Source organism: Oryza glaberrima, chromosome 12 (assembly GCF_000147395.1).
Source record: "Oryza glaberrima chromosome 12, OglaRS2, whole genome shotgun sequence".
In the NCBI taxonomy this organism is placed as follows: domain Eukaryota; kingdom Viridiplantae; phylum Streptophyta; class Magnoliopsida; order Poales; family Poaceae; genus Oryza; species Oryza glaberrima.
Genome location: NC_068337.1, coordinates 23,618,231 through 23,638,489, shown reverse-complemented (window position 1 = coordinate 23,638,489; position 20,259 = coordinate 23,618,231). Strand labels below are relative to the sequence as shown.

The 20,259-nt window shown below is 41.4% G+C and overlaps 1 protein-coding gene and 1 pseudogene across 1 annotated transcript; one reads left to right on the top strand and one right to left on the bottom strand.

Annotated features, from left to right (window-relative positions):
* Window positions 1-12,148: 12,148 nt before the first annotated feature.
* LOC127757850 (probable purine permease 13) lies at window positions 12,149-13,610 on the top strand (annotated as a pseudogene).
* A 2,287-nt stretch (window positions 13,611-15,897) lies between these two features.
* Window positions 15,898-19,728, bottom strand: LOC127756417 (transcription factor PCF8). The gene is made up of 4 exons (XM_052281752.1): window positions 19,721-19,728; window positions 19,440-19,635; window positions 17,640-18,582; window positions 15,898-16,215 (listed from the first exon to the last, which is right to left on the bottom strand). Exons 1-3 carry the CDS (start codon window positions 19,726-19,728, stop codon window positions 17,644-17,646), a joined length of 1,143 nt encoding a protein of 380 aa, XP_052137712.1. The 3' UTR covers window positions 15,898-16,215; window positions 17,640-17,643.
* Window positions 19,729-20,259: the final 531 nt, after the last annotated feature.

The window sequence follows — 20,259 nt, the reverse complement described above, 5'->3', positions numbered from 1 at the left end:
TTTTAAAGATAGAATTTGAAATTTGTGAGTGTCTTATATTATAGGATGGAAGGAGTATATATAAGCGATTATAAGACGGTGTTCCTTTTTAATTAGGATATAAGTTTATCTTGATTTTTATTAGCAATTCATTTTAAACTGTAAAATAGTGTTTTGTAACGAAAACAAGTTTACTTTAAATTTGGTAAGGGAGAATATAAATATTGTCTCTGGATTTCAAAATCTATTATATTTTAGAATAAATTTAAAGAGCAAAATCCCTCATGTATTATAGGACGAAGGGAGTAGTACGTAGAAGCAAAACTCTAATAATCCCACATGCATACAAGAAAACTTTTTTAAAAAATGCAGCCTCTACTGCTTGCTTACAGGTTAGATTGTTTGAGATTAATTTAGGGCAATAATGCATACCAAGCGTTGACATTGCCCATGCCTTGTCTACACGATGGAAAATCTAAAAAACATGCGTACACACAAGCAGAGAGAATCTGAGATTATAGACACGGTATATGAGGCCTGTTTAGTTGGTGAAATAAAAAATTTTTTGTTGTCATATCGGGCGTTTGACCGAATGTCAAAAATAATTTTTTAATACGAATGAAAAAACTAATTTCATAACTCGTCCGGAAATTGCGAGACGAATCTTTTAAGCCTAATTAATCCCTCATTAGCACATGTGGATTACTGTAGCACTTATGACTAATCATGGCCTAATTAGGCTCAAAAGATTCGTCTCACGATTTACATACAAACTATGCAATTAGTTTTTTTTATCTATATTTAATGCTCTATATATATGTCTAAAGATCCGATGTGATGTTTTTGGAAACTAAAAAGGGCCATACTAGTAGCTAGCTAGTTCAGTTTGTTCATAGCTATCTAGAAACTAACTCGCGCACAAAAGTTGGATTCATTGTCGCACTATTATTATATCATATGCATGCATATATACCTAGAGCTAGAGAACAGCTTTTTTTCCCTTTCTCTGCCAGCAATCTAATTCAGGAAATTAAATTTCGATAAAATTTGTTACATGACACTCTAAATTTATGACTTTTGTTCTCTTACACTCTAGTTTCATGGTTTTATCTAGGAAAAAGTACGAATTACCCCCCTCCCCCCGAGAAACTATCGCGGTCGTCCGAATTACCCCCCGAACTACAAAACCAGACATTCTTCACCCCCAACTATGTAAACCGGACGAATTACCCCCTCGACCCAATCCGCGGTGGTTTTGGTCTACATGGCGTGCGCGTGACAGTCCAGTCAGCATTTTATTTATTAAAAAATACGAGACCCACCTGTCATAGTCTCTCCTCTCTCTCTCACTCTCTGTCTCTCTCACTCATCCTCTCTCTCGCGCGCAGGTCAAGCGGCAGCGGCGGCTCACACGGCGGGCGGCGGTGCCACACACGGCGGGCGGCGCGCGCGGGACGACGCGGGATGGGCGGTGGGCAGGGGCGCGCGGGTCAAGCGGCAGCAGCTACGCGCACGGCGGGCGGCGGCGCAAGACGGGCGGTGGACAGGGGCAGGCAGGCGAGCGGTCGGCACGAACGGCGCAGACGGCGGTGCTCATGTTGGCGCGAGGACGGGCGGGGGCGGGTGGGCGGGCTGTCGGCGCACACGGCGGCGCGCATGGCGGCACGCACAACGCGGCGGAGACGCGGACGGGACGGTGGCCAAAGGCGGCGGCGAGGTGGAGGAGGGGGTGGGGCGGCGCAGGCGCAGGGGTGTGGGAACGGGTGGGGGGCCGCCCGCTCTGCCTCCGCTACTGATCGCGTCGCGCCGCTCGCTCCGCCTTCGCCTCAGCCGCCCGCTCCGCCTCCGCCTCAACCACCCGCCGCTGCCGCCACCAGCGCCCGCCTTTGTCTCAGCCGCCCATCGCCGCCGCCAGCGCCCTCTCCGCATGCGCCGCCCCACCCCTTCCTCCCCTCACCACCGCCTCTGGCCACCGTCCCGTCCGCGTCTCTGCCATGCCGTGCGTGCCGCCATGAGCGCCGCCGTGCGCGCCGATGGCCTGCCCACCTGCCCCCGCCCGTCCCGCGCTGCCGCTCGCCGTGCACGCCGACGCTGCCGCTTGACCCGTGCACCCCTGCCGACCGCCCGTCCCGCGCCGCCGCCTGCCGTGTGCACTGCCGCTGCCGATTGACCCGCGCGCGAGAGAGAGGATGAGCGAGAGAGACAGAGAGAGATGAGAGACTATGACAGGTGGGTCCCACATTTTTTATAATAAATAAAATGCTGACTGGACTGCCACGCGTACGCCACATAGACCAAAACCACCGCGGATTGGGTCGAGGGGGGTAATTCGTCCGGTTTGCATTGTTAGAGGTGAAGGATGTCCAGTTTTGTGGTTTAGGGGGTAATTCGGATGACCGCGATAGTTCGGAGGGGGTCATTCGTACTTTTTCCTTTTATCTAAGACACTCTAGTTTTGTGGTTGCTTGGAAAAAAATAAGTACTTCCACCATTTTTTTAGTATATATTTACTCTTTCAATGGAGAGATAAAACTCTGTACCAACATGTCGCAATTTGGGTAAGTTTTAAATTTTGTATAATATGTGTCTAAATTCATCTAAAATGTATTCAAATTCAAATCTTGCAAGGTGACTCAAGGGTAAAGTTGTTTCTTTTAAATTTTATCTCTATATCAGAAGAGGATATATATTAAATAGTTGGAGTACATTTTTCCAAACAAACACATAACTAAACTATAATTGAAAGTCCTGAAGCAAATGCCACCACTCTAGTGTCCTCAAGTAAATTTTGCCAAGTTTTTGGATTAGTAACAAATGAAACAGTCTTCAACTATTTAGTAAGAATTAACTTTTTCACGATCCTAAAAAAGTATCTGCAAGTCTTTGCTATCTATAGTGTTAATCAGGAGACATATCACGACCTCGACATAATTATAATTAACCCCCACTCGATCGGTTAACACTAAAATATACATCTAGTCTTAATACTCACCAAATATACAAAGGGTAAAAATATACATCTACCTCACCGAATGTAATGGATAAAACTAAACCTCGAAGTAGCAATCAGACTCATTAGTCATGGTCACAATATGTAATAAGCATACACATACATCAACATCGAGTATCTTTTGTTAAGTATTCTCCTAGGTCTGACCTTACGAGCTAGGTACAGCAGTAATTGATGGGGACATTTTTTTTTAACAAAATCTCTATAGTGGATAGTGCAATCGTGGGAAGAGTGTGACACATTTTCACCTTTTTTTTTAAGTTACTCTCTCCGTCCAAAATATTACTACACACGCAACACCACACTCACACCCTCGCAAATACGCTCTCTAACACACAACACCACACTCACACCCTCACAAATACGCTCTCTAACACATGTTCTAAGAGATGGAAACCTAAAGGGGGCATATCTCTGATCTTACCACATTTATGTTAAAAGCTAAGTGAGATACTAGCTATTACAAGCGATGAGTTAACATGCATGCATGCGAGTAGCTTATGATGTATATATAGGTACTTACAGCCAGTTGCGTAAAAGAATATTTTCTACATGATAATCATATAATTATAGTTAAACTTTAACTCATAGACTATACAAATTCTAAAAATTAATCTTATCCGTTTGAGCCAGAGTAGGGAAATATATAGATAGGTAGACAGATAGATATATAAATATTGTTAAAACAATATAGATAGATAGATACATCATCCGCGCACAAATATAAGAATATTTAGTTACTTATAGTAGATATTAAGGTTATCAAGAAAAGATTCGGTGTTCCTCATTAAATGAGGTAAATGAGGTATGGTTTATGCCCTGATAGTTGAGGATAGGATAGAAAAATCAATATGATTAATATGAGGTAATTAATATGGGAATTACTGGTACTCTAAAATTTCTTATATTTACAAATAAATTTTAAATGGTTGAAATGTTTACATCGGTGAACAAAGAGTACTCTCTCCGTGCTAAAATATAACAAACTATGATACATATTATAGTAATACGAATTTGGATATGTATGTCCTTATCTAATATTCATAGTAATGGAACATGTTTCATCCAGTTTTGTGTTGCTAGTTGGTATTTGAATCTTCTGAAGATAAAGATGAAGATGAAGATTAAGTATTTCACATAAAATGAGGTGGTAATAACGTGTGATTAATTGAGTTTTAATTATTATAAACTCAAAAAATGGATTAATCTGATATTTTAGAGCAACTTTCACATAGAAAGTTTTCGCATGAAATACACCGTTTAGCAGTTTAAAAAGCGTGCCATTTTAATCCAAAAGTTTATCCTCTAATTTTGATACGGAGGAAGTAGATTAGTATTCGCGTCGTGACAGTTGCGAATACATTTTCCATTGTGTATGTGCATGTGTTGAGGGGCTGATCACCAGCGGCAAAAGCTAGCTAGCTAGCGGCGAGGCGACGTGTTCTGACTCTGTGCTTTTCTTCTGCACGTTTTAGCGTACATTACTCTTGGGGACAAAAAAACCTTTTCTGTAGCAGCGAAGAAATTAATCTGGCGTACACACTCTCTGAAAGTCTGAAAGATAACCTCTCTGACTTTTTGATACTCCGTACTCGAGCCGACTACCTTGAGCTATCAACAAAACTGTATTGCTGCTACTTGCAGAGAAGAATGAATTAATAATTACTCCATCCATTACAAAATATTTGACACCGTTAATTTTTTATACATGTTTGACCATTCGTCTTATTTAAAAAATTTAAGTAATTATTTATTATTTTCATATCATTTGATTCATTGTTAGATATACTTTCATATACACATATAGTTTTACATATTTTACAATTTTTTTTAATAAGACGAACGGTCAAACATACGCTTAAAAAGTTAATGGTGTCAAACATTTTAAAAAGGAGGGAGTAATATATAACATCTTAATTTCTCTTTTCGTGCGTAATTAAACAAAGGATTTTGTCAAAGGCCACTAGCGTCGATTGGCTGGCTCCAGTAGCTAGATAACCTGTGGGTCCAACCCTGTCTCTTAATTATTGGTGTGCTTTGAGGTCAAAAGTTTATATTTGTCGTATCTCGATCGTTTTTATTAAATTAAGGAACATATATGTGCCAATTGCCACCATGTTGTTGTGGTAATATAGATGGAAGAAAAAAGGAATTCGGTGACAAACTACCAATAATTGGAGAAGAAAAGGTTATCCTACCAAGAGTAAGGTAAATATACAAAAGCAAGCAGGATATATATATAGATAAAAACTTGGAAGTAATGAGGTTTTACGAGATTGTGTCATTGTCTGTGTTTGCGTTGCGTGCACTATTTTGCACCACAATGATTTTGGTGTAGACTTAATTAATTGCATTTTTTTGGTAATTGAAAATTTTTAGGTGAATGGAATAATCTAGCAAAACCAACACCATGTGCGTACTACCTCGAGCAATATGGTGTATGCGATGAAGCTGGTGACGATAATGTACACCTCCTTGACGGCCTCCCCATCACGTCCTCACGTGTAGGGGTGAAAACGATCACGGAAATTCCTGATCAACGAGCGTCGTTTTTGTATGAGGGTACCGTACGTTTCCGACCGTACGATATGCAACCGAAGTTGAGTACTTCATTCATCTCAAAATGTAGCTTTTTTTACATGCGTTTTGTTCACAACCAATCAGAGACTTCTCCTATTTAATTTAATTACTTGAAAGCGTTATGAACTTCAGTACTTTTTTGTCCTGGAAGTACGTTATTCGTCCTACGCAGTTCTGCAAATGCATAGGACAAATTAAAGTACAGTGCCTGGCCGGTCATATATATCATGCTGTTTAAGTTAGGGATGTGTCGTCAAGTGTCAATGTACATCGACAAAAGCCTCGAAAATAATATGCATATGTGCATGAGACTTGACTAATTCAGCCAAATAATGCATATGAAAAGTTGATGACAATATTATGTCCTTTATTTAATTTCAATTTATATTATCTTATTCTGGAACTAGTGGTGTGTAATTAATGCTCCGTCCGGTTACGAAGCTACATCATTAACATACTCCAATGATGCACTGTACAAGATGTGCTGTTAGTTTGACCTTGTAAATTATCATCCCATGAATCTAATAAGCTTAATCTGAACATCTAATTGTTGGCGGCCAGATCAGGATCGATCTTTTTTTTTAGAACAAAAATAATGACGATCATACGAGTCTTCCTTAGCTTTGGCATATTTTCAGTTACTTTTTTATGGTAAATTTTTCTAAAGAACACTCCAAGTTTATGTAATTAATTTGTCGATGAACATTGTAAAAATATATCATGGTTGAAAGACACCTAAAAATGGTAATTTATTGGAAGACATTTCTGATCTGATTGAAGAGATAATTTTTTAGAAAGACGGGAATACCCTTGGTGCTAGCCACGAGATTGTAACCTAACGCTGGAGTAAATATTGAATATGATGTATGCTAGCAATATACTTAGGCAATGGCCTGGGAAAAATTGATAGTTGCATAATTTAAAATTTTCACTCCAACCCGTATTAGAGTAGAGGCATATGGCCCTAGAGATGTTATTGTCTTGTTGAATAATTTTTGTCTTCAATCTGACCGAAAATGCCATTCAGCGAATTATCAGTTTTCTGAGATGTTCTCCGGCCATGACACATTTTTACGATGTCCCCTAACAAAAAAAAACCATAAACTTTAGATGTCATGCAGTAAATTTTATCCATTTTTATATATACACGAGCTAACTAGCTCAGTGACATCTCAAGAAATCGAGAAAATTCTTATTAAATAAAGTATTTGCTATGGAGTTCTTTTTTAAAAATATATAAAATAGCATTTAATTAATATTGCTATGGATCCCCCTTACAATCAACCCATCACTTATCCAGAAATCTTATCACACGAAGGTCCCGTTCTTTTCTCCAACAAGAGTTGGATGAAGATTAATAAGAGTTAGATGAAGATTAAGATTTTTATAGCACGCTTTTCAAACTGCTAAACTGTGTGTTTTGTACAAAAACTTTCTATATAATAGTTACTCCAAAATATCATATTAATATATTTTTCAAGTATATAATAATTAAAACACTCAATCAATCATACGTTAATATTATTTCGTTTTGCGTAATCTTTATCTTCGATAGAAAAGAACACCACCGCCGAAGAACGTCCACGCTCTCCACGTAGGAAAAGCGCGGGAGGAAAGGGAACGTATCTATCCAGGTCAACACGTACACACCCTCGCGTATTACACGTAACCTTGCTTATTAGTGGGCTTTTATAATTTAATCAGCTCTCTTAGCTTATCAAATCAAAATGGTGCAGGCCGGACACATGTACGGACACAATTTGGGTTTGCATCACACGTGACGACGCAACTAGCTCATCATCCGGCACCGATGATACGCTAGCTAGCTCTGACTTTTTTTTTCTATTTTTCGCCTGACGTGTTGCTCTGACTTTTCTCCGAGGGTCTGATGACGTCCTACCTGTCCTCTGACTTTTCAATGGTGGTCCAGCTCCGTCTCTCTCGCGGTTTAATTACACCCTCCGCTTTGTATTACAGGTCGTGTTGACTCTAGTCAAAGTTAAACATCTCTAAATTTTATCAAGTTTGTAGAAAAAATTATAACATTTTCAACCCAACACAAATATATCATGAAAATATATTCAATTATAAATTTAATAAAAATAATTTAATGTTGTAAATATTATTACATTTATCTACAAACTTAATTAGAGTAATTTGACTTTGATCAAAGTTAAAACGACTTATAGTCTAATACGGATGGAGTATTTACTATGAGTACCTTTATATTAAAATATAGTAAATTTTAGCATCGAATCTGAATAGGTTGTCTAGATTAATTTTTAACCAAAAGTTATGATGTACTCCGTAGTAACCTTTTCGATTACATGAAAAATGCATGCACATGCATACCACGGTACACACTAAGACTCACACGCACAAGTGGTAAGTCCATAACCTCATTAAAATTATATTGAAAACGTATCTGCAAATTATAATTCATAGTAAACAGGATTTAAATCTTGGTGGATGAAATTATCCATCCATGATTTGCATCAACATGTCACCGGCCGGTGCGTTCCGAGATGATGCTTAACTTACGTGTCCTGACTCGATCGGTTGCACACAAGCAATTGACTTGGTTTCATTGGCTGATCCCAAATAATTTGCTTGATCAGTGGTTGGAGACGGGTAGTTTTATAGTCGGCGTGTCTAAGTCGATCGGATCAGTCGTGCAATAATGAGTTTTTAATTAAAAATAAATTGTATAGTTCGTTTGAATTTAAAATTCTGTACCTGTAGCTTGTTAATTGAATTATTGTCTCTATGGAGCTAGGTAAACCAAATCAAATTGAAACACTAGTGACTGCTTATCGAAGAGCGTGCAATGTCAACGTCTCAATGGATAAACATAGCGATAGTATATGCACTCATATTATATAAACCGGCTATGGGTAGCTTGAAATTCTTTTCATTTTTGCTGGTGTCCTATTTTTACTACACAAACGAAAGACTGGAAATTTAGGTCGCCTATGATAAAATAAGGCGTAAAGAATGGATGGCTAAAATAAATTCTTACATTTTGTTGGGTGGGAAAATATATGGTGAAAACCAGGGGCAGAGCCAGGTGCGAGGCAGCTTAGGCTTGACTGAAAATTTAGGTCGCCTCTGATAAGTTTGGCCATCCATTCTTTACGCCTTATTTTATCCTAAACTTTCACTCATTTTTCTATCCAAATCCCATGTCTTGTAATCCATTTTCTAGCCCTTAGAAGTTCCATTATTTTCTAGCTAGCGATCTATTTGTCCTGTTTTCCCTCCAAGAATCTCTGCTAATGATCGATTTGTCCTGTTTTTCAGTACTACATCAGTACTATATTCTTGATCTGCTTACATTTCATTTTGAGTTGTACTTTTTTTCTGAATAAAAAGTTTCAGTTGTACTTGGACAGTTGGATGACAGGTAGGAGTAGCGTTGCAGTGACAAGTGCAAGCACATTATCCTATTCATATGCACATAAAGCCAGGTAAATAGCAGCATTTCTGAACCTTCTACCTCTGACTTTCTCAGGCCATCCTAATCTGATTAGACCTTGTTAGAGCCGAATGTACTCTACCATGGATGATGCATGTTTGTACTTGCAGAGAAGCTATGAACTCTTGATCCCATTGCTATATTAATTACTCAATCCGTCTCAAAATATAAAGATTTCTTGGTTATTTAGCAAATACTAAGGTTAGATCAAAATATTATCTTTTACTTATTTCAGTTGTCAATTTTGTAATTTTGAATTTTTTGGATTCCCTTTCCAAGTATTTGATTAACTTTGGAATCATTGTAATGATAGGAATCATAAAAATCAGTTAGCAATGTTTATATTGTGGTACAGAATTTTTGGAACATATGGAGTATATCTGTCCACTCTGGATTACTTGCTTGTGGAAATCAACAACTAACTAAAAAAATAGTATGATACTTTTCCATGTTCTACACAATTTGGCAACCACAGGAATTTTTACAAAATATTACTGATTAGCACATGCCTTTCTCGTTTGTGAGTGGTCATACTTCATACAGAACGTATGGAAATCATGCGAATTTCTGTCAGATTCCTGAATGTTTTAGGACTCCAAGAAGTCCAGATCAATCGTCATAGTTTTTTGCCCTGAGAGGTCAAAGTATGCTCTGGCCTGATCTTAGCCAGATTATGTGATAGTAATTTACTCGACTGTTAGTTCCGTTTGTTCTTCTTCTCTGTGCTTTGATTTTTTTTTCCTCTTTTGGTTAGCAAGTGTAGGAGACGGGTAAATTTCGTCTTTGTTTTTTTTCCCTGAAATTAGCGGTGCCTTACCAACCGGACAGGCTTAGCTTAAGTCTTCATTAACTTCCATGATCCTTAATGTTCAGTTTCATCAACAATGACAACTGAAACACAATTAGACAGTTAGTGACCAACTGATAATGACCTGTGCTTTCAGTTGGTTCTTAATCTATCTACGTCCTACTTTCCTATGGACTTCTGGAGATGCTGATGAGCTATGAACAGAGACATGTCTCAACGGACGTAGGCATCAAGGTCTGAACATAACAATCATATCTTACTTGGATTTCAACTCTGTTAATCCTGCTTGTTCTTCTTCTTCTTCTTTTATTGCAGCAGTTCTTGCACATCCTTTTATCTGTTCTTGCATCAAAGTCTGCTAGCTTTCAATTTACCAGTTCAACTCTGTTACAGGTTGCTTTCTGAACTCTTTGTTGTGCATGGATGCATCGCCAGTTTGACTGTTGCTGAATAAAGTTTGCACAGTGTCAAGAAATGTCACTTGTTTCAGAAAATGACACCGTTGTGTAGTACTGTAGCTATTATGACAGATAAATTCACTTCTGACCTGTCCTTTTTTTCAATTACTCTATCCTCAGTCTTTACCTTTTTTAAGATGCATGCAAGTTCATAAAAAATGAAAAGATGTCAAACTCTTTTGTTCTTTCTTTGAGATGGATGATGCTATACTACACAGATAATTGATTACTTGACAACTCTTGCAGCTGAATATCTTGTTCCTTGGACAAGTGTCACAGTGACAACTCTGACAAATGCATACTTGCAAGGTGCAGAGTTGACTTCTGGTAATATAAAATATACAAAGGAAAAAAAAAAACCTTTGTTGGATACTTGTATGAGATGATAATCCTGAGTCCTGACTCTTGGGTTTCAGTTAATCATCTTTGTTTCTCAACTATTTACCTATTGTCGTTTAAAAAAACTATTTACTTATTAGGACAGTTTCAGAGTTTCTCTTCACAAGCACAAAGATAATACAGCTCAATTCGGAAGGTGATAATATGCAAGATCTCTACGAAATGTCAGGCACCTAATCAGTTTAATTTGATTCAAATTATCAGAGTACAACAGCAGATGATATGCATTTTTTTTAGATAATGAGCAGAGGATATGCGTGGTTTCTGATCACAGCAGTCTGAGCCTCTGAGGTTACAGACAAATCGTACACCGTCCATTTTCGATATTCAGTTCCTGAAAACTTCTGTCGTTCAGTTGTTCAGGTTTTCTTCATGCTGATCAGCCATGACTTTTGGCACAACCAGGCAACTTTGATTGAGAGCCCGTTCAAATTGGTGTCATTTTGAATCATATTATTTTTTGGGTAAAATTAACAAACATGTTGATACATTTAGTTTGTTACCAAACATTGGTAATACCTAGAAAATTTTAACAACACCACATTGAACCTATCGTACTAAAATTTGATAATGTTGTCAGTTTGTTAAAATTTTGGCGTTGCAAAATTTTGGAAAGGTTAATTGCCCTGAGATAGGAGTTCAAAACAAAGAATGTAGTGCATGATATACTTCATAGATAATGTCAAACAGAGCATCAAAAAACTGTCGAAAGAATATACTATGTGATAAGTCATAAGAGTGATGCATGCCTGTCTGCTAGTACCTTACTTTGTGATTAAAGTAGGTGATCTTCAATAGTGCAGAAAGTTCAGGATATTGTGATTAAAGTATACAGCTTAGAATTCTGATGTATACTATCTAGCATGCTGGGTCAGTAGGTCCCCAGGTACATTGTATGTAACAAATTTTTTTAGAGGGACTAAACAAATATCTGAAAGCAACTAGCTGATTTTGAAATTATTTTAGCAAAAACTACTTAACCAGTTTTTTTAATCACTTGAAAAAAAAAGGTAGATTCTTCAGAACAAGATATAGGAGAAGAGACAGGTGTTCAACCACAGTTTACAATTAAAATCTGAATTATGGCCTAGACAAAGCAGGAAGTCTGAACGGAATGAAAGAAGAGTACAACACTATGGATTCTGGACCCATTTGGCAACAAGGAAGAGATCAAGCCCAAAGACAACAATGAACTGAACCCAATTTAAGCCCATTCAGACAATTATGTAACAAGTGGCTGTAGTTTTAAGGAAAAAGTACACCGAAGGTCCCTCAACTTGTCATCGAGATACAAAATCGTCCCTTAACCGCAAAACTAATATTCGGCGTCCCCCAACTTACAAAACAGTGCAAATTAGGTCCCTCGGCGGTTTTGACTCCGGTTTTGTCCAATGTGGCAGCTGACTCAGCGTGGGACCCACGCGTCAGCCTCTTCTTCCTCTCCCCTCTCCATCTCTCTTCCTCTCTCCTCTCTCCTCTCTTCTTCACGGGCGCTGGTGGGGGAGCAGCTGCACGGGCAGCAGCCGGCGGGCGCAGGTGGCGGGGGAAGGAGCCGTGTGTTTGCGGGCGGCGGAGCCGCGCGTGGGCGGGCGCAGGCGGCGGGGGAGCGGCTTCATGGGCGACGACACCGACATGCGGAGGCGGCGGCAGCAGCTGCCTCGTGGCCGTAATCCTCGTGGCGGCGCCATGTCTCTGATGAGGCCGCGCTCCTCCAACGCAAGCTCGACGCCGGTGGCGGCGAAGAAGAAGACGGCGACGAGGTGGTGCTCGCAATCCGCCCAAGAGAAGGTCGTCGTCGTTCGCGTGCAAGGTGTCAGGTTTATCGTGGTCGCTGGTGGGCACGAATAATTTGGTACTTCTGCAATGTTTGACGGCAAAATTAGCCCCTTGCACATGCGCTATCAACCATTTTATCGTTTCACTGATTGATGACGACCCCAAGTTGGCAAGTTCCAGCCTTCACTGCTGCTAGACCTGTGGACGACGAGCACTAGGCGCATCTTGTTGTTTATCCTTTTTTCTGAACCTCACAATGAGCAATGCTGCTGAAATTCAGCTGCAGATTACAGGTCTCTGTCTCGGTCATGAACTGCCAAATCGATCACGGTTTAGAATGAGATGTGGTGTGAGATCGATCAAAACTAGTCCAGTTTTTATACTGATGAGACGGATGATTCGTATGTGCAGGTGTTCGAGGCCAAGAAGACGTGGTAGCAGAGTCTGACAAGGGCACGTCTCGAGCAGATGCAACTGCGGCGGCGCCGCCGCATGTGTCCAGCAAGCGGCTGCGGTGGTGGGCGGTGGTCCTTGCCAACACCGTGTTCGTCCTCGGCGGGCAGAGCGTGGCGATGCTTCTCGGCCGGATATACTACGACCAGGGGCGGCGACAGCTTGTGGCTGGCGACGGTGGTGCAGTCCTGCGGCGCGCCTCTCACCGTCCTGCTGCTGCTCTACTTCCAAACGGGCTCACCGGCCCCTCCCTTGATCGAGCCCAGCGAGCGGTGGTGGCGGCAGAGCTCGGCTGGGGCCGGGCTCGACGGCCGCCTCTCCCCATCCGCTGCCGGCTGTGTCGAGAAGAGAGGAGAAGAGAAGAAATAAAAGAAAAGAGAAAAAAAAAAGAAATAAGAAGAGGATGATGATGTGGCGTCCTGACATGTGGGGCCCACGCCAACTTAGCCGCCACGTCAGACAAAACCGGGGTAAAAACAACTGAGGGACCTAAAGTGAACGGTTCTGTAGATTAAAGGATGTCATATATCTGGTATTGCGCTTCGGAGACGATTTTGTAACTCAACTACAAGTTGAGGGACCTTTGGTGTACTTTTTCCTAGTTTTAACTCGGTTGAAGCAAAGGCCAGGTTTACACCCATTATGGGCATTTACAAATTTGCCACTGTTTTTTTAAATTTTGTAAGGATGCCACTTGAATGACAGTTTATTAGTGTCAGTCTTGCAATAACGATTTAAACCAGTAGCAAATGTGCAACTTCCCTAGAGGAAAAAGGTCTATTTGACCTTCCTTGAGGTCCATAATTGAAGCCCATTTTGACTTCTTCCTGGCAAAAAAAAAAAAGGTCTGAAATTGTGAGCGCTCAAGTTTTTTAGGTTAATTTTCTCCGAGCATCTTTTCCTATAAACAACGGTTACTTCAGATCACAGAAGGAAAATTCCTCATTAATTATGTTGTGGCATTTTAACATCGAAAATGTTGGGACCTGCGTGTGCAGGGAATTACTCTTTTGTTAGCGTCGTCTCGTCTGCCATGGCTGTTCCAAGTAGAGCTATCCTCTTTAGTGTAAGGCAGACAAATGAAAAGAATGATTTTTTTTGGATGTTTGTATGAGATGCTAAATCCTGGAACTTGAAAATTGAGATACGCATCTTTGCTTCTCAAGTATCAACCTTTCACCGAGTTGAGAAATCAGGTCAAAAAAAAAGTTCAGAAATATCTTCAGATAGGGCAAAAATCAAGCCAAAATAAAATTCTGAACCCCCTTGCCCTCTCTCGCTTAAGAAAAACAAAAGTTGATTGCTTGCTTGCTTTATTGGTTCTGCAGATCACTGTATGTATTGCTATATTGGATTGCTAAAGTTGAATCCAAAACACAAAAGTTCATCTACTCTTGTACTATCCTGCAATCACAGTTTGCAATACTCTGGCACATCTGCACAAGTAGAAATTCAGTTACTATAGTAGTTGGCACAGCCTTGCTGGGAGATCGTCTGAATTTCTGCATCGCCTAAAATTCGATGCATACTGCACTTCTCAAAGGACTGGAATGCAGGGACTCGGCCGAAGATTCGATATACAGTATTTCTGAACCCAAAGGTGAGATGTTCTTATCTGTGGCTTTGATTACAAAACAGGATGGAATTCGAATTCAGAACATGTTCAAGCAAAAAATTATGAAAGAGGACGCATTAGTAATGTTCAGAATTCAGAAGATGCTTTGCAGGTTGTTGAATTTGCACCACCAAAGCTTTGAAATAGTGTAGGCTTTGATCCATGGACCGCACATATACGTCTGTAATTTATCTGATTATCCCTTTGATAATTGGCAGAAACTTTCTCTCTGCTCCATGCCGTAGGATATTCAGCTGAGCAATCCAGCTCTCACGCAAAACGGGAAAGAAAAACCAGTTCTAGGCACGATCGAAACTGATCAAGTCGCAATCAGTAGTGTGCGTAAAAGGTGATTAATCTCTGATCACGTTGCTTTCGGAAGAAAAATTAGAAGAAGAAGAAAAAAGAAAACAATCCACTCTTGGGGTCGGAGATTAAAACTCCGACCCCTACCCTAGTCAGCCTGCATGCCTCTGTGCTTGCTTGCTTGCTTTATTGGTTCTGCAGATTGTCGTATGTATCGTTGTCTTGGATTATTAGCGATGAATCCCAAACAACAACAAAAAATAATGTATAAATCTAGTCGTTTCTGTATCTGGTCTGCATAAGTAGTAGAAATTCAGTCACTGTGTAGTAGTAGTTGGTTGCACAAAATTAATTCGTCTGAATTTTTCTACACTGGTAGAGGATTTTATATGTCGCACAAAGTAGTAGAAACCGAAAATGTTCTGCAAGCCCATGTCGTTCGAGTGACATAGCAAATCCTGAAATATAAGGGTTAATTGGATCCATGCCTCTACAAATGTGCAATATAAGGGCAGTACTATTCACGATATCGGCTATATGTCACTGGAATTTGGAGAAATTGATTCCATGCCACTCCCTCGCGTTTTCCGTCCACTTTTCTATCATCCCTGTTAATTTCTATCCTTGTCGTCCTGCTGTTATCTCTGGGACCTCGCCACCGCAACGACGAGCACACCGCCACCACTGGATTCACTCACGCCGCACGCAGGCACAGCCGCCCAACTCTGGCCGCGAGTTGCGGTGCAAGAAGCGGAGAGGCGGGGAGCGAGGAAACGGTGAGTTTAATTTTGAGTTTTGGCCGGGGATAGATAAGTATGTGGTTCTTGGCCCAAAAAGATCAGCCAAGATGGGGTTGTGCTGGTTGAGAGATAGCCCATTAAAATATTAATAGGCCTCAATTTATCCCCGGCCCACCAAAATGGCCCGCACGCAAGTCCTAATCCAGTTCCGGGCTTCCGGCCCAGCAAAAAGCCGGATATAGTGTCATTCGATAATTAAGCAGAAGGTTAGATCACTGAGATGTATTAGTAGGGTCTCTAGAAAAATGTCAGGCATCTCTGATTAAGCAGTATGTGCCAAAATTATCGGAGTACAGGCAGCAGAATGACATGGTTTCTGAATCACAACACAGTCAAGGTTACAATTAAATCGCACATTGTTAGAGAATAGCGAAATGGAAATCATGAGCCGGAAGAATCATAGATCTGGAATTACATCCATTCTTCTGGTGTTTAATTTTTTTTCCTGGTGCTGACATCATCTTCAGTTCCTGAATACTTTTTCTTGTTCTGAATTTTTCTTCATGCTGATCGGCTTTGACTTGTGGCACAACACCAGACATAACACCAGGCAATTCTGAATTGATGAAATTAGGACGATAAGAGAATATTAGTAAATGAGATTGCATACATAATGTAAAACAAGGTTTTCAAAAAGTAGTTGAGGCATGAAAGAATGTGCTCCAATCAGATTAAGTGAGATTCATGTTACCCTACTACTTGATAGTATAATGGTAGCAGTAGATAATCTTAAATAGTGCAGAAAGCCTTGGAATGTGATCAAAGTATAGTGCAAATTAGAACTTTGATGTATGTCTAGCACACTAGGTCATTAGCTAGGTCTCCATTGAATATTTTTCATACAGTTTTTTTTAGATGGTCCCTACAAATTGCTGAAAGCAATTAGGTAGTTTAAACATTAACTTGGCAAGGAACTGGTTATGAGTTATAACCAGTCCATTTGAACCACTTGCAGAAGACAGAGTTTCATGATAGATTCAATAGAAATAGGAGAACAGACTAGTGTTCAGTTTACAATCAATGGCAAATGGGACTGAAATATAAATCATGGTCAAGATGAAGCACACATGGTCCAAAGAAGACATTGACACTTTGGAATCTGGACTCATATTGCAACAGTGAAGACTAAACCCCATGACTGAAATGAATTGAGACCAAACCATGTTTCATGTACACTACAGTCTCTATGGGGCATAGTTTAGTATTTTGTAGTCCAGGACACTCTGTTGCATAAAGTTATCTGGATTCAATGATGTGCTCGTCCATAGTTTGAGAAATACAGCTCTCTTTTTTTTTCAAGCCTGGTACATAATAATGCTAAATAATTTTAACTGGCACAACAGTTCACTATTCTCAATTCGACGAGTTAACTTCATGATAACTTCTGCTATAATTATGGTGCTACTGCTCCTCATCAGGGAAAAACTAGCTAACTGCATTTACTTGTTCTAGATGACAACTCCAAATTAACCAATAGCAGCTTGGCACTGAAATATCTCAGTATCTCTAGCTAGCATGTTCACCACAATGGTCTTGCAAAGTGCTTAAGCAAATTAGTGCTACACATGGATGCTGAATAAGAACAACACTGCATTTTGGCCATCAAGAACAAAACAATCTAATGGTTTCATCTGCACATATAGATGTTTACCAACAAGCGAAGCTATCGTAATCTACCACCTATCCTTGACGACCAATACATCAAATGCTACCTGAGTAGGAGTAGCACCCTAAAATCTTAAGTTCAAATCTCCATATGAGCAAATTTCATATCAGGTTTTTTGAGAGACTAAGTTTCTAATTTTAATAAGTTGCATATATCTGGTTGGATGTAAAAACTAGGTAAAAAAATGCCTTCTTTAAAAAATTTAAAATAAAATACGCAAGATTTTATTATCTGAATGTTGTCAATGGAACAGGTTCATCTAGCAAATCGAAAGATTAAAAACATGCGAAAATTTTAACAAAAATGTTACTTACTTAGTCATGTCTTCCTCTCCTCCTTGAAGTCCCAGAGCTGCAGCCTCCGCTCCCCACCATTGGTCGTCGCCGCCGGAGCAGCAGCAGCAGCGCCGCCGACGCCGCCTGCAAGGAAGAACGGGAGGCCGGCGACCTCAGCCGGAGCGGCGGCGAACCTCTGCAGCAGGAACGGGTGCTGCGACGGCGGCGGCTGCGGCGGCGGCGGCCACAGCGACGCATTGGACTGAAGTGTGCCCCGATCGAAGGCGGCCACCGTGGCGTGCTGCTGCTGCTCCTGCGAGAACGCGAGGTGGGGCGGCATCGCCATCATCTCGAAAGACATGGGCGCCGCCATGTGCGCGCTCTGCGCCGCCGCGTAGTACGCAAGCGTCGCCTGCTGCTGTTGCTGCAATGGCTTGCTGCCGTTGGTGTTCGAGCAGTGGAGGAGCTCGGCGAACGCGCCGCCGCCGTTGTCGCAGGGGGCGTTGGCGAGGGAGAGCACGGAGCTCTTGCTGGTCTCGGATGTGCTGACCTCGGCGTCGTCGGCGGCCGGCGGCGGCGGCGAGGAGGCGGCGGCGGGGAGGGCGAAGGAGCAGTCGAGCGACGGGAGCGCGTCGATGGCGGCCGCGGCGGCGCGGATGAGCCACTCGATGGCCTTGCTCGGCTGGTCGACGCCGAGGCGGTCCTGGATGTCGTAGAACGCGATGGCCGTCGGCACCGACAGCCTCACGCGGCGGTCGCGGAGCCCCCGCGACGTCACCACCTTGCTGTGCCTGTCCTTCCCCCCCGCCGCCGCCCGCGCCACCCGGCTCGTCCGCCACGCCGCCGCCGTCGCCGCCGACGCGCCCCCGCCGCCTACGCCGACGAGCGCGCCGCGCGGGCGCTTGCGCTCCTTGCCGCCGCCGACGACCTCCTCCATGGCTGACGCTTGCGCTAGCTCATGCGAAATCCGCCTCCGCTTCGTCTGCTCGAATTTGGGGGAATAAAGGGGATAAAATTTGTAAAAAAAATTCTTTACGAAATGATAGCTTTAGAGGTGGCAAAGATTGCAAAAAAAAAAAAAAGATTTGTGGGAGTTCAAATTGTCCACAAAATCTTCTGAGAGGTTGCAATTTGCAAATCTAGTAAAATTTGGTAGCCCATTTGCTCTCCCTTGATTTGTAAATGGATTGTACATTGCAATTTATGAAAAAGTAGGAGCTTTGTGGAAGAATCTACTAAAAGCAAACATAAATCTGAACCTTTTGCGGCTGTTCTTGCAGAATTATTTATGGTGCCAACTTTGCTGTGACAACTTTTCTTGTCAAAACGAACTTCAATTAGGGCTAACAACAAGAAGAATAATCAAAACGTCGAGTTGATTAAAGAATTTGTAATTTGAGGCCATGTATCTGAAGCTCCCATCTTCCCAGAGTCAAATCTGGCAAGCAAATCAAGAAATGTCTGGACAAAATAATTCCAAGAAAAAATGGGGGAAAAATAGCTTTAACTGAAACTCTCAAACCACTATCTTTCATCAGTTCATCACCATTTTCCTGCATTACTTAAAGGAAACAAATCTCTGAAGAAACACCACCCAAATTTCCCTCCAAGGGGGGAAATTTTTCAAAACTGCATCCATCCAACAGACGAAAATCGAATTCAACCGAACAGAATGCATCAAGTCTTGCTCCCAAAACACATCAACACCAGACCAAAACACACACACACCTGAAGATCAATCCAAATCGAGATATTTCACCTCCTATCCTTCCAAGAAAAACCCCAAATCAATCCCCGGCTCAAATTCAGCCGCCCCAGAGAGGAATCAAAGCCGCTCACCTGAAGGGGATCGATCGAAACCGAGGACCCGGGCGAACTAGCTCCAGAATTCGAGGGACCAACGAGCAAAAGCTCACTCTGAGCTACTCTGAATCTCTCTGATGCTGTGAGCTGGGCGCCCTGCAAGCTGCAGCTGCAGCTGCTGCTGTTGCTAGCTGGTCTTATCGCCTCTGCGCAAGCTGAGCTCAGCAACTCTCTGCAAGCTCAGCACATATATAGAGGAGCACATTTTGCAGAAAAGACCTCGGATTTTCCATACTTCGTGGATGTGCCCCGCGCACAGTACCATGCAGGGGCTTGACTGCAAAAAAAAAGTCAGGTTCACGTTTCGGATTTATTACGGTCGTGCTTTGTACCATGTACTGCTCTACAACCATTTAGCCGTGCAGTACATTTAAGAGGACTATTTGGGGATAAAATGAATAGATTATGTCGAAGAGATCTTATGTTTTTAACAAGTGTGACCACATGAGTTAGGCGGAAATGGGTGGTTAACCATTGTGGTTGATTTGGGTGACCATGAATCGATTCGATTGCAGTGTAATTTTGTAATAAAGACTGACATGAGGTAGGGAAATAAGTAGTTAATCATTGATTTTGTGTTATTGTTTAAAACGTTTTTCAGGTCAAGGAAAAATAAGCCACTATGCAAGAAGATGCGGATGTTATTGTCGGAGCATGAATCTTGACGTGATCCTACGATATGTAAATTTGACTGAATTTTTTTTTAGGATATCAGGTGGTTGAAATCTTGTGATTCGCATTAACAAAAAAAAAAAAGAAAACTATTCTTTCTTGACTTGTACATTACTCCCCTGGT